A 15040-nucleotide genomic window follows, 5' to 3' on the forward strand; every position below is an offset into this window, starting at 1 on the left:
TGTCAACGAATTGTGGCTATATGGCGTGCTCATGTCGTAAACATCTCTTTTATTCACGCTTTTATGTCTGTCGAGCAAAGCCTACCAGAGTTACACGTTCTGGGTACTTACCTGAATCTATGGCAAAAAATCCTCTTTTTTGCTTTTACATTATTCATTGATTTCCGATTGCACTATTTGTTTTTAATGGATAATAGGCGATACAAGTATGAGCCTGTCTACGATCTGCTACATTGGTATCGACAGTATGTCCATCCGTATCAGTGCTACGCAGTCATTGCTCTCCTCTCTGGGAAATTGCTCATCCAATTCTAAATATCGATCTCCGGTTCCCTAGTTCAACGTTCTCTTCCAGAAGAGACTGACTTCCGGTTGAGTGTCAGCTCCTGTTCTATTTCTATGTTAGGAAATAGGATAAAGTGCACAAAGCGTATAAAGCAAAGAACTATAAATCTTACCGCAATTTCTCATGTTATATACACAATGCTAACTATGCTATAGATAGAAAAAGGATGTATAAGAGGCTATATATTATACATGGCAGACATGACGCCCTGTAACAGTAATGGCCAGAAAGATATCCTGTGATTTGGTAAATAGCTAAACGCGTTTTGTACTGAGAATCCAGGATCATAACGAGATATTCGTTGCACATGGCTTTTCGAGAAACGACTTTCGCTTCACAAACGTCTTATGAAGGAGTCCGCACCTGACCTCATGTAAACACATTCAAAACTACCAGTGCTAAAAGCATAGGGACTTTTGGAGTTCAATCCCGCTAGAGCACTGCTTCATGAGCTTTAATATCACCTTTGAGCTTCATTAATTATATCTTTAACGTGTCAGTTGGCTTATACCCTGAAGAATCATATCTATCTTTGATTAAATGATCAGAGCTACTGTGTCGAGTTAGGAGCATTATGACTGACAATACCATATCTAACAGCCCTACTTCAAGTAACCAGTTCAGTCATGAAACATCGGACAAATACTTTAATCAACTGACAAATTTTTCATATTGCGTATTCTGTACGCATGCATGAATTTGAAAATAGGTGGGTGCCTCCGGCATTAAGGAGTCAGGGTTTAGATGATCAAGGTCTGAGAAATTTTCATAGGAAGAATGACAGTCGACAAATAAAGCTATAGCTTATTTAGGGTTTAATGTGACGAAATAGAGTTGTCTTTACCTGCATATTCATGTGAGGTCCTACAAGCGAATAGCTCCCTGACAATATATCAGGAAGGAGCACCCAAGATTGATGTCTTGCTATTTATCATTGATGTTCTCAAAATTACGCGGGAACGTTCCGTTACTCCTCACCTAACAGTCTAGATCCGATACAATAGCGCCCAGGAATGTGTTTGTGGTCAGGATTAATTTCACTCTGCAACTTCCTCATGATTGTGTGCTCAGGCCACATGCTTACACATGTACAATCCTTGACGCAGTCATAACGTAATTACACCAGATCAGGCCACAAATGATTAAAGGGTTCCTGTCCTTGTTTATATCTCCGTCATATGTCGTCTACACGTTCACTCCGTCATAACTGTAGTAGCCACTCTTACTGTTCCTGTTCAAATCGCTGTTTTACAGTTTTGCCATCTTTTATTCTTGCATTCATTTCTCATGTCCTCATTGTCATTCTCATTTCCTTGACTTTAACAAATATAATAATATTTTAATAGCAACAAACATATTAATAATAAGCATCTCACGGCACACTATCAAACCACAGTACACTCTAAAGCAGCGGCATCTCTTTACTTTGTAGCTCTAACATGGCCATGACTCAAAAGTCTATTAACCTACCTATCAATGGATCCGCTCTTCTCCAGTTCTTCGCTGCAGCTTTCCGTTCGGTAAAAAGAAGCATCAAAACAACCATATCCTCTCATACTTCCGATTAGATTCTTCGCTTTTTTAAACTGAACTCGGCTTTTTCCACTACGTGAATATTTTAGGATGACGTTGACTCTAGTTCTGATGAGGAAGACGAGCAACCGAGCGACAGAAGTGTGAAGACACATAGAGAGCAATCGCACTCTCATCAAAATCAAAAACCGGATATAGCCATCAAGACAGATAGTCTATCAGAAGAGTTAAAGGACACAAACCAGGCACCTAGTCCAGAGCGTCCCAGCGACCCCTCTCCCATCACTAAGACCCCCCACGAGGGCAGTAACAACAATGAAAATCAAAAGGGCACTGCTAGCGGGTTCTCATTTGGCAGCATTCACGACAAGAATGCAGTTGCTCAGAAGCTGCAGAAGGCATTCGGATACTCGAAGGATGAGACACTTGTCGGAGGTAATTTTATTTTAATTTTAACTTTATTTTTCTGAAAATGTCGTCATTATCGCCATGCACAAATAAACGCTTTAGTTTCATGTATTCATTCGAATGCAAGAAGGCTGTCGAGCACATATCATGATGTAGACCTTGCAATTTATCAAGGCGATTTATTCACTCGTGGCGCTACCCGTACTATACCACTTTTATCGTGTTTGATAGAATACTCGTGCTGGATGGCTCGTTCAGTGTTATTACCAGGCTACATGTACCTGACGACAAATCACATTTGCTTTTATGCCAATTTGCCAAGTAGCCATGTAAGACTTGCATAAGACAATTTTCAAAGATGTAAATCATACAAACAGCAAGCCTAATCAGAACCAGCCTAATCCTCTTACCATCGATATTAGGACGTGATCCAAAAGGAAGGCTTCTTTGAGAAAAAGTCCAAGAACACAAAGAAGTTTAGTCGGTTCTGGTTCATATTAAAGAATGATGTCCTTAGCTATTATTCAGATCAGTCAGTAAGTGTATCAGGGGTAAATTTCCTTTCTTATTGAATCATTCTACCAATGTTTTTTTTTTATTAATCTTTCAAACATCTTTGCTTCATAATCATTACAAAGGAAATTTATTACCCGATCAAGACCATCGATCTGAAAAATGCATTATCCGCAGAGCCATCACCCACGAACGAGCTAGCGTTCAACGTGTACATGACAAGCTCGCGTAGATACAAGTTCAGGACAGACTCGGAACTCGCACGGTCTGATTGGGTCAAAGCGATCCAAAAGTCCATCTTCCATGCGAAGATGAATGAAGAAAACGTTAAGGCAAGTCAAATATGGAACACAACACAAAAAAGAAGAGGGGGGGGGGGAATCGTCCTGCATGGCTTACATACCCTCTTGTCTTTGAAAATCAAAATTAGATTTCGATACCTTTAGCCAACGTGCTGGAAATTGAGATGAATTCAACCTCATTTGCTGATACGATTCGGTTGTCGATTAAGGACGGTGACGGAGAAGATGATGAGTTCTTCTTTGCCTATTTCGATGATACCCCAAAAACTGCTGCTACTTTGAAGTCTCAAGTCGATCAATACCGCCTCGCCAGCAAAGAAAGAGATCACCTGTTGTCTGAAGACCATTTGAAATTCCTTGACACCACAACTATCAAAGCGGATGACTCTTCACGCAAATCACTTGCAACCGAACCCCCACAAGGGCCCCTTGCCTCCTCTGTATCTGGAATCCAATCTCATGAAAGCAGTACATCGCAAGGAGCAGTGGCTGGCGCATCTTGGTTCAACCCTCTCAAATATCTCCGTCCATTGGATGTTACCTCTAATAGCCCAACAACAGAAGGTCAAAGAAATGCTTCACCAACGTTTCGGGCCGCGACTGAGGCTGATTGTGTGAAGGAGAAGGAGATCTGCAAGGCAACAAGTGAAACGGATGAAGCGCCTTCTACATCCTCTCTCCGTGGGGCTGCTGCATGGTTGACTGATCGTATACAAGAAATATCTGCTACCGCCGCCACAACCATCAATGCTAACAGTGTCGAAATTGAGGACAGCAACCAAGAAGAGGCATTTAGAAAGGACTTTTCGTTGCCTGAAGGAGAAGCTTTAGGCGAGATATTTCCAGGGTATTTACTACGTGTTCTTCCCCTTTCTGGAAGAATCTATCTCTCTGACAACTATATTTGCTTCAAATCAACTGTTTATGGGTCCAGTACTCGCGTGATTGTCCCTCTAGCAGACGTGGAGCATGTGGATAGACATCATGGGACTCGATTCTATTTTCATGGACTGGCACTATTGACCAAAACAGATGAGGAGATTTTCTTTGAATTTTCAAGCTTGAACACATGCAAAAGGGTTCTGAACGCACTGAAGGAGCGCATCACGCCCGAGGCACAGAAGAGGCGCAAAGAGCATCGCGTACAAGCTTTCAAAGACAGCCCTTCGGTTGAATTAGATGACCCAATGGAATCTCGCGTAATGGATTCTTTAAACCTGGGGGAGGACTCTGTGAGTGGAGAGCCCATGTCTCTGGCGTCTCATCCGGGATTCAAGCCCTCGAGGCCGTTGCGTATAACTTGCTTGACTATTGGCAGTCGAGGCGATGTACAACCCTACATTGCATTCTGCAAGAGGCTCATGGAGGATGGTCATTCTTGCCGTATTGCTACTCATGGAGAATATAAGGAGTGGATTGAAAGCCATGGTATTAAGTTTGGTCATGTCGGGGTAAGGAGCAATGCTCTTTCTATTCTTTACATGTATCTATTCCAGCTACTGCTCTAACTTTTTTTCTTTTCTTTTTTTATAGGGAGATCCCGGTGAATTGATTGAATTATGTGTGGAAAACGGCATGTTCACAGTCTCGTTCATCAGAGAGGGTCTTCGAAAATTCCGAGGCTGGCTAGATGATCTCATGATGACAGCTTGGGAAGCATGTCAGGATACAGATGTATTGATTGAGTCGCCTTCTGCCATAGTAGGAATTCATATTGCAGAAGCGCTCAACATCCCTTACTTTAGAGCCTTTCCTTTCCCTTGGACACGAACTCGAGCGTTCCCACATCCCTTTGCAGTGCCAGAGCGTAACTTGGGGCGAGGATATAATTACATGAGCTATACTATGGTCGAACAAGTCTTTTGGAAAGGTATATCTGGGCAAGTTAACCGCTGGCGTAAGAGGACTCTTAAAATCGAACCTACATCCCTGGAAAAGATGGAAGCCCATCGTGTCCCTTTTCTATACTCTTGGAGTCCCAGTTTGGTCTCTGCTCCCATGGATTGGCATTCTTGGGTGCATGTCACTGGCTACTGGTTCTTGGATAACCCAGAATTAGATTGGACCCCACCAGAGGGCTTGGAAGAATTCTTGGAGGGTGATCCGGACAACAAGCCAGTGTACATTGGCTTCGGATCCATGGTCGTGTCGGATCCTGAGAGCATGACAAAGACGATTGTGGATGCGGTAGTCGAATCTGGGGTGCGGGCGATCGTCTCGAAAGGTTGGTCTGACAAGCTTTCGACTCAAGAAGATGGTGCTATGAAAGTAGTTCAAAAGACAGGAGCTGGTGAAAAGAAAGTCTACCCGTCTAGCGTCTACATGCTTAAGTCAGCGCCTCATGACTGGCTTTTCCCACGTGTGGCGGGCGTGGTGCACCATGGAGGCGCAGGTACGACAGCTGCAGGCCTCCGTGCAGGGATCCCTACAGTTATCAAACCTTTCTTCGGAGATCAGCACTTTTGGGCACAGCGTATTGAGGATGCTGGAGTGGGTGTCTGGTGCCATGACCTTACGGTAAAGAAACTGTCTTCAGCATTGAAAACCATTACAACGAATGAAAAGATGATAAAGAAGGCGCAGGCTATTGGTGAGAAGATTCGGGCCGAAGACGGTGTGGGTACTGCAATCCAATACTTTTACCATGACCTTGCGATTGCAAAGCAGCATTTGGAGAGAATTAAAAAACCTAGGAAGGAGAGTATTGCGGCCGTAAAAGATGTTGTTGCAGCAGAAGAAGAGGAAGGTGCCACGAATGGATGGCTCTCAACTTTATCTACCAAATCACAAAGCCGGCCCACGAGTGCGACAATGGACACCAGTACCAGCAGCGATAAAGACCGTCCAGGTACTACTGGTCCTGATAGCGACGAGTTGTCTATAGCTTCCGCTTCAGCGACTGTCGGTACAGACGAGACTATCCGTCCAGGATCTGTCCAGGGCTTGCCACATTCAAATTCAGCCTCAATACATGATGATGATCTTGAGCGTAAAGGATCGAACCGTGGCCAGCTAGCCGATCACCTCAAGTCTTCAGCTACAGAGCCAGGCCCCGATCGTGCTACGGAATTAATGAAGGATAATGAAAAGAGCGCAGAAGGTATAGCCGCACAGTTAGAGGCTATGCAACCTCCACATAAAACCCCGCCTCAGTTTACCCTCCATGGAAAGATCTTGGGAGAGAAGGATGAAGGTAATAGGGGTGCGGTCGAGAGCAAGGATAAGGCCGAGACTACAGAGGAGGGGGACAAAGAAGAAGATAAACATAGGCACAACAGGAACGGCAGCCAAGCAGATATTGACGGCGAAAGCCATGGCGAGAGTGGCGACGACGGCAGCAGCAATAGCAGCAAAAGTGATTCGGATGGGCAAACGAAAACAAACAAAGAGGAATCTGCCAAGAAGAAAAAATCCAAAGCACATCGAGTACTTGGTTCATTAAAAATGAAGGCCAAAAAAGTGAAAGCCCATTTCAAACCTGCGACAAGCACCGAGAACACTGACACTGTTGTGGTTCCTATGAAGGGATCAGATGCGCAGAGGTGAAAAAGGAAATGAAAGCGCTTACATCAGTTATAATGCTTACAGCTGCATAACAATAAAAAGAAGATCATTTTCAAATCAATGCAATGTATTTTATTGCTCTATAATATCTTTGTAATGCAGTCGTAGCCAATGACAAAGAGTATGGGAAAAAGATGGCGGATATGTTGCTGATGATGATTTGTGGCTGTAGGTTTTTATGGTTCATTGACAAATGGAATAAATGCCGATGGCTTTTGTGGTTTCGGTTGGAGCGTACCTCCGACTTTCACAAAAGGTAAGTACTCAGCTTGCGGCCTATCATAGCTCATCCTGTCATTCATAAGCTGCGCTAACCACCGTGGTGTATGTCGTAAAGCTGCCTTGCGGACCAAATCATTTAGCCATCCCTATCAAAAACAATAAGAGTAATCAGTCTACATCCAGGCATTATCGTGGTGGGTTTTTTTTTTTTTTTTTTTTTTTTTGGCAATTGCTCCGTCATTACCTTTCGATTAGCAATATTTCCAATCCGGCCAGACACCTGAACGACCGCTTTACCGATGGGTGAGCGGTCTTTGTAGTAAGCCGCAAAGACCTTTTCGATATCTGGCACAGAATTACTCTCTAGAGTCACTAACTGGTTTGCCAGCGTTATTACATCATGAATCGCTTGATTTGCGCTGTAAAAAAGGAGAAAAGTTTAGTATGGTATGCTTTGCGAATCTGAAATCAACAAAAAGAATATAACCTGAAGCATACCCTTGACCCCCAACCGGCACGACCTTGTGGCATGCTAAAAAAAAAAAAAAAAAAAAAAAAGCCAACAGAAGTGTTGTTAACAGGAATGTGCTACCACCATGAGTAGCAGCCAGCAGCATCCATTAATCCCGTTGTTTTACCGTCTCCTGCTAATACAATACGGCCGCCATACCACGCTTTATAGTACTAGATGTTGAAGGAAATAAAGGAAATGGAGCGAAACCAAAAAGGTGAATGGATTTTTTCTCTTTCTTTTTTCCACACTTTTCATATATGTCTATTACTGTCAGTTTTTTTATCAGTACCTTTTCTTCCAACATGACTTTGGCCATGGAGCCTCTGGGTGTTCGTTCCATGAAGTATTCCAAGTTACAGCCATAGGCTGTCTTGAGATTACGATAATCATATGCCATCAAACCTGCAACATCTTCCCTCCAATCAGATTGCTTAAAAATCTGATCCTCAGCATATTTTTTACCCTTGTCGTGGTACTTGACTACCATCCATGAAAATTTATTTCCTGTCAGAGGAATATACCAATGCTATTGTTTGTCATTTGAGATGAATATGTGACAATGAATAATTGTTCCATATTAGGTCTCAAGATGAGTGATCACTAGGTAGAATGAACAATAAGTGCAATAAGGTAAAATAAAGGGAAAAAAAAAAAAAAAAAAAAAAAAAAAAGCTAGAGTCTTACTGAGTAGGAAGAATCCTTGCTGAGAACGGTCTGAAATTCCGAGAAGTCTCCACAGAGAGCGGGGAAGTCATTTGGATCCAAAGGATCTGTAACCCCCACTAAATGACAGTAAAAGAATAGAATAAAAATGTGATTTCATCAATTAAAAGCTTACAGAGCCTTTGATTCATTCCTTCGCTCCTCTGCTGACAATTAGCTTTAAAGCAATCCCTTCCCTCTCTTTTATCTCTATCACCTTTTGTCATTTTTTCTCTTACCAATGCAATCATATTGATATCTCATGGGCATTGAATCATGCTTCGACAGCAAACCTTTTTGATTTAGTTCATTATGTAAATGTTGCCTCGCAGCTGAATAGGGACCGTCAGCTCCGACCAAGATATCAGCGTGATGAGTCGATTTGTCTGAACACTGAATAATCACTTCGCCTACGTTCTGTCGAATCTCTAGTACACGCTTCCCATACTTGATCTTGCTTTTAGGGACCTGTTCTGCTAGCAGCGTACACAGATCTTTTCTGGAAATAATCTGACAATATTCACCATATCTTTATATATATTATTATTATCAGGAGATAGTTAATGAGAGATATTATTTATTAGACAGCTGTATGAATGAAAATATATATAAATTAAACTCAGAAAAAAACGACAAAAAGGCAGAAAATTTATGAAGCATGGAATGTGACAGGCCATGTAATCCTCCTTATTTCGAATTCGATCGACAGAAAGAGTACAGGAAGGAGGTCAAAAAAAAAAAAAAAAAAAAAAAGAATAAAAGAATAACTAGCAATAATTCAAGCAGTAGCAACGTTCTTAAACTCACCGTTCTTTGATATCCAACGGTGTCCTACCAGAGTACTTTCCCATGATCGACATATTCTCTTCTCGGAACACCATTTCACCAAAAGGCTTTGAGAGTCGTTTAATTTCATCCAACAAACCTAATTGCTGAAAGAGCGGTTGCACCGACGGAACGAGACAAATGGCACTCCCTGTTGTTATTCATATTATGTATTGGAGAGAAAGAGATGATGAGGTCTTAAAAAGACAAACTTTATCTGGAAGAACGAAAATTAAACAGAAACAAAGCGCTTTTTTTTTTTTTTTTTTTGTGTCTCCATGAAAAAATGCAAAACTAAGAATTAGTTATTGTTTACCCATGGGATTGAAAGTGGGATGTTTCTCTAGAATCTCATAAGCAATGTTGGCGCGCTCAAGGAGGATCCCCAGGGTGAGACCACCCACACCTGCGCCCACAATGATCACCTTGATATGTGAAATCGGGGCCATTGTGCGATAATATATTATATAAGAGGAACAAAATGCAATACAAAAATATAAAGAAAATGTAATAAAGAAACGTGACACTATATATTTCTACACAACAAAAAAGAAAAATAAAAAAAAAAAAAAAAAATAGTTTTGGAACAGAATTCAAAATGGAATGAAATAATAAAAAAAAAGAAAAAAAAAAAAAATACTTAAAGCCGTTATGAACTAAAGAGTAAAATAAAAGAGTGTAAAAAAAAAAGAAAGGAAAAGATTTAATTTTGCTAAATTCTTTCTCCATCCGAGGACTTGAGTACAGCTTACTACACTCAGAGAAAGATAAAAAAGTGGATGAATGCAAGAAAGGGTGAAAGTAAGGTCGTGAGGACAGAAAAGGAAGTGATTATGAGAATGAAAAGAGAGAAAAAGAGGAAGAAGGAAGAAAGGAATAAAGAAAATGAGCCGACCAGCTCAGGAACAAAAAATAAGATAAAATAAAATAAAACAAAATAAACCGTACTGCAATTGTGAATAATGCACATGGGCACATGGGAGAAGTCTTTCCTTGTTGGTTTCTATTGTTCCTTATGGGATTAACAATCATTTTTTCGCGTTGTGTGGTTCTGCGCATACACGGTTGTGCGAATGTGCCAATTGTGCAGTGTGTGAGCATTAAGTTGAACGAAAATAAAGTTCTCTTGGGCGCATCACCATTGACTGATGAGACAGACTGATAGAGTAAAAAAATACTCAATTCTCAACAACTCAATGTCCATGTACATGTGCAACAGATTGGAGAAAAAGAAAAAAAAAATGGAAGAAGGATCACCAAAACATGTTCCCGATCCGATTTGCGTTAATAAAGGAAGGGTCCAATCCACTATCTATTTCTTTTCTAACGTGATCTCCGACCCAATGAAGGAAAAAAGGTATTTACAGGAGCTTCATCTATTGGTCTTCGTATACATGTATAAATTAATTGTGAACGAGTTATGGATATCATACGAAAACTCCAATCGGAGCAGCATCAACTGCTCATCATTGTTAAAGGATCTCTCTCAGCTTTTTATACTTTGATCAACATGTAGTACATAGTATTTTTAATAACTAAGGCCTACAAAGTACACATATATATTCTCCAAATGTTCCATACCGTCCTTTCTAATGCACAACTATATATTTATGTTTCTATATCAAGGATGTGTAAGGTTAATGAATCTGCATATAATTATCTCAAAATCTCAAATCTAGATGAGCCCTCACCTTCTTCGAATGCAGGTCTTTGAGTGCATATATATTTTATGAATTCGCAATTGTTTTTACGTAAGATTATGCACATTATACTCCGCTCACTAGAATAACTCCTTTTTTTTTTTTTTTTTTTTTTTTTTTCTCTCCCATAGAATGCTCCCCTTTACATTCTCTTCATGAAATGATGGGACTTTGACACGATCATCGCAGCAAGGTGACGGTTTTGAAATGTTTGTATCTAAACGTCTATTTTATTAGCTTGGCATATTATATCGAATTTTGACAGCCACTCAATTATCCAAAGTGCGACATGAAAGAGTCAACTTTTCAAAATAACAGGATCCTGTCATTTTGTTGGATCATCAATTAAAGGAACGTATCTATTCCAAAGGTACCACCTTAACAGACACGATCATAAAAGATAATGAGCATGGAGCAAAGTAAAAAATAAAATAAATCAATCGTCCCCTGATATAACACTTATATTACGCACCCTTTTTTTTTTTTTTTTTTTTTTTTTTTTTTTTAAAAAAAAAAATCATCTCAAGGCAAGATAGCTTCTGCCATTTCCTCAGGTTTTGGCGCCCTTGCCACAGCAACCGACATACTTAGGCTTATATCCATGTTGCTCGTCGGAATTATGTCTTCATGGAGCTTCAAAAGATGTTCCTGAATTCGCTTCATAGTTGTGGTTCCAATTGCACCCCATCGAATCTCGACGTGTCTCGTCGTGTTACCACTGCCACTAACAGCGCCACCATTGCCGCTTCCATCATTGCCATCAACTCGTGTCGTGTTCTGCAGTATGAATTGCTTCAACGTTGGTATAGACATGTCAACACCACGCGGGCTAAATCCCACAAGCCAACATGTCCTCTTTTCTTCATTGTTCTTGGTCTCTACGTTTGATGAATTTCTATTTAGCCACTCTAGCAGCTCTTGATCGAAACCTGGTCGTCGTTCTGTTCTATAGACTACAATCTCTTTAAATGGTTTCTGGTATGCAGTCAACGTCTCGGTCAAGGTCTTCATATTTATTTCTCCACTCAAAAACCAAAGTTCAGGCGCCAGGGCTCCACAACCATCACTAGATGCAGAAGAGGGATGAACTGTGGGCCAGTCCGCAGAGAGTATAAATTCCACTAACTGAACTCCAGTGTCAAAAGAATAGGTTGTCATCGGTGCTATTGTAGATGTCGATGCTGGATCTGATGAGGTAACATCAGTATATGGATTCTTGCTATTGATGGTCTTAAAGCCTGCCTTCTGAACACTCGTAAGCGTCGCGCCCGTAAGACAGTAAATCGGTATCTCCAGCCAGGCTTCACGTATAGCTGGTACAAAAAATAAAAGGCGAAAATGTTGGTAATTAATCCCTCTTTTCTTTTTACGAACCCAGAATGCGCGCCAAAGCGGGGGGTTTTTTTTTATTTATTTTTATTTTTATTTTTTTAATTTTACCAGAGTTTGGTTGCAGTTGAAGGGCATTTTCGAAGGCATGAACAGCCTTTTGTGATGTTACAGCAAATGCCCAAATGGGTGCTCGGTGTGGTCTGTTGTCGCTTTTAGTATTCAATTGCTTGCCTTCTTGACGATGCCATGATTCTGGATAGCCTGCCAAGATAGCTCGCGAAAGCTCTGTTGATTCTGCAAACATAGTTATCATAGGCGCAAGATAGTCCACCGTGAGTTTGACATTCTTTTCCTTCGATCTGTCGAGCAAAGCCAATCTGTACGGATCTTCCACTTTGTTTTCATGATGTTCATCTGTACATCCTTCTGACTCATTCGTTGCCTCTTTTAACAAAAGTATTGAACAGTGATTCATGTCTATTTGCGCCATTATTATTTTTAAATGAATGACCAGATAAAATAGTAAGAAATGCAGAAATGTTTTGTTAATCATAGTCTGGGGCCACAGTGGCTTAATTGTAGTCTAACAATCTATAATAACGTGCTCAGCGCGTGCATACATCACTGCCCTTCTTTATTAAAGAGCTCAAGCGCCCTCAACTACTAAACTTTGAGATCGCTTTCTTATCAAATTCACTAAGGACAACGGAATACGAAGGATGGACCTTAGTTTATATTGTGAAATGCATATCCTCTCATCCACTTATAACAGATCACTTGCCTTTCAATAGTTGACAACAGTTCACGCTTACAAACGTGTCGCCCACACTGCTCGTTGTATACACATCATACATTACTTATATTTGCACCGGCTCTCACGTCGCTGCCAACTAGTATAAATGGTCAGCACCATCGTAGCAGGCTTTAGACAGTAAACATCCGCAGATTTCCCAAGATAATGATCCTCAGTTATAAAGGTTGGACTACAATTAGATTCACCCAATTTAAAGGAAAAAGATATTTGCACGGGGGCTTTTTTTTATTTGTACGGGGTCTTTATTTCAGTCTTTAATACCATTACCAGGAAACCTTCCACGACACAAGCTCGATACCCAACCATCAAATATTGACCAGAATATATATCTTATCAAAGTCGTACGTAGCCCAGAATAGATGTTGATATTCTTTATGCGCTTCTGGGACTAAATAAAGAATTACAAAACGATTTATCTATAATTGGAATATACTATGCCGCTTTACTTTGCACTTTTGTTGGTCGTGTTGTTATAGGTTGTGGATGGTTCCCTGACGTGTTCTTTCATTTAGCGCGTGCATACATCTCTAGTGTTTCCGTACGCTATTAAGCATATAACGATGAGTTCAGTAATTAGGGACCTCTAACGTGTAGTTTGTTTCAGTAGATATATAAACGATCATACTTATTGCTACGATGCATAGCGTGTCGTGTTACTACTCTCTTTCTTTTCTCTTTCTTCTATGTCCTTATCTCTGTCCTTCTTTATTAAGAGCTCAAACGCCCTCGGTACTAAATTTTGCTTACCAAATTCACCAAAATATATACAATGGGTAGACCTCAGTTTATTTTGTGGAATGTCTATCCTCTCACCCGTTTGTAACCCGAGAGATTACTTATCTTTTGATAGTTGGTGACAGTTCGCACTCAAAGTCGATCGTGCCACAATTACCTATATCCCTATATCTAAATAGCCAAAATACTTTAATAGCGTAACCGTGACTTATAATGATAGAAAAGAGGCATAAATACTCTTTTCTGTTACGTTGATAAAGATCCTTAGTTTTGTCTCATTACATTCCAAGTTTGTTATCATGTTCAATCAGGGTTGATTTTTCACCAATAAAATAGCCAGAACCTGCCTTGGGTCGTCTTTAGCACGCAATGTCGCATACTCAGCAGCACATGTAGACACTCACTGCGTCTAGGGACTAGCTTCATGTTGTACAATCATCTGAAAGAAAGTTTGGTCAAAAAAATAAAATTTTGAAGAGAAGCACTGTCTTCAATCCTATTTCTTGCCGTTTTCCCTCAGCACGTACTGCCCAAAAACTTCAGTGATTATCCACATTGGCCTCATTAATAAAAGCGTAAATTTCCATCTTGGTTGGTGAAGTATTTTTGTTGTCACAAATGAGCTGTTTGTCAGAGATTCGAAATAAAAAAATAATAAATAACCCACTTTGACCAAACTTCCTTTCGGGTGACTGTAGAGCGGAATAGAGCGTGAAAAATATTTTGTAGATAGATAGTAGCCAGTAGAAAAGTAAGTAAGAATAAGATATGGGTCCACACACCATACCCATGGGGTATTTATTCATTTTCTTCTAGAGAGACTTATACCAGGTAACTACGTATCTATCTGTAGGATGACATTGATTCGTGCTAAAAACTTCATATCAAAGATTTATCGTGTCTATGTGTAGCGCGTTATTGCCACTAATTTCTACTACTAATCTTTTTAGTGCATTAGTGTTTTTTACTCAGTATTTTTCCTAACTTGGCCATCATAATATTGCATACTGTGGAATATGCAACAGAGCGCGATGAGTATCGCAGCTCCCACGGCGCTGCAACTTCTAATAGTAATAATTCCAGACTCCTCTCTACTCTAGACTCACCTTCGTTTATTTCCTTCGAAATAGAAAGCTAGAATCATGTAATCTGTAGGATACACGTTGCCGCTTATAGATGAAATAAAGATCCTGTGCAAATAAGGCCGCACAAATAACTTCAACCTTTAAAAACGAAAGGATTAATCTATTTGGCAGCCCATTACCAAATATGATCAGTTTTGAAAACTCTCTTTGGCAGCCCAACTGCCAAATAGCACCCTCATAAAAAAAAGTATTTGCACGGTCCCGTACACACCTTACTTACACTGCTCCTCCCGTGGAAATAAAAAAATAAAAATTATAACGAGTGTTTCTTTATGGACATGTTGATACCTTGGTGCTGTAAGCAAAGTCACTCATTTCAAGTCCAATTGTCGTCGCTCCATCCGAAGCCGCTAACAGGCATCGAAACGCAACTTATTCATATGGG

The 15040-nt window shown here is 40.4% G+C and overlaps 3 protein-coding genes across 3 annotated transcripts; 1 reads left to right on the forward strand and 2 right to left on the reverse strand.

The window, feature by feature from the left end:
* Nucleotides 1-1630: 1630 nt before the first annotated feature.
* BCR41DRAFT_425255 (hypothetical protein) lies at nt 1631-6676 on the forward strand. The gene is made up of 7 exons (XM_022030558.1): nt 1631-1866; nt 1969-2314; nt 2519-2616; nt 2710-2823; nt 2926-3132; nt 3231-4553; nt 4636-6676. Exons 1-7 carry the CDS (start codon nt 1786-1788, stop codon nt 6646-6648), a joined length of 4182 nt encoding a protein of 1393 aa, XP_021877407.1. The 5' UTR covers nt 1631-1785; the 3' UTR covers nt 6649-6676.
* Nucleotides 6677-6744: 68 nt separating this feature from the next.
* On the reverse strand, nt 6745-9378 carry BCR41DRAFT_425256 (hypothetical protein; the record flags this gene model as incomplete). Its single annotated transcript, XM_022030559.1, has 9 exons — nt 6745-7034; nt 7133-7307; nt 7387-7420; nt 7527-7572; nt 7692-7928; nt 8087-8184; nt 8344-8633; nt 8912-9080; nt 9246-9378. 9 exons carry the CDS (start codon nt 9376-9378, stop codon nt 6843-6845), a joined length of 1374 nt encoding a protein of 457 aa, XP_021877408.1. The 3' UTR covers nt 6745-6842.
* A 1773-nt stretch (nt 9379-11151) lies between these two features.
* On the reverse strand, nt 11152-12265 carry BCR41DRAFT_400281 (hypothetical protein; the record flags this gene model as incomplete). The annotated part of the gene is made up of 2 exons (XM_022029131.1): nt 11152-11942; nt 12070-12265. 2 exons carry the CDS (start codon nt 12263-12265, stop codon nt 11152-11154), a joined length of 987 nt encoding a protein of 328 aa, XP_021877409.1.
* Between the last annotated feature and the right edge of the window lie 2775 nt (nt 12266-15040).

Source organism: Lobosporangium transversale (assembly GCF_002105155.1).
Source record: "Lobosporangium transversale strain NRRL 3116 chromosome Unknown BCR41scaffold_47, whole genome shotgun sequence".
Classification (NCBI taxonomy): Eukaryota; Fungi; Mortierellomycota; class Mortierellomycetes; order Mortierellales; family Mortierellaceae; genus Lobosporangium; species Lobosporangium transversale.

What these genes read in the sequence shown, in the direction of transcription:
- BCR41DRAFT_425255 (XM_022030558.1), top strand. Translation starts at nt 1,786, where the DNA reads ATGGCCATGACTCAAAAGTCTATTAACCTACCTATCAATGGATCCGCT. An exon ending in GCTATTATTCAGATCAGTCA is followed by an intron (nt 2,824 to 2,925) that starts GTAAGTGTATCA and finishes ATCATTACAAAG; the next exon opens with GAAATTTATTACCCGATCAA. An exon ending in TTAAGTTTGGTCATGTCGGG is followed by an intron (nt 4,554 to 4,635) that starts GTAAGGAGCAAT and finishes CTTTTTTTATAG; the next exon opens with GGAGATCCCGGTGAATTGAT.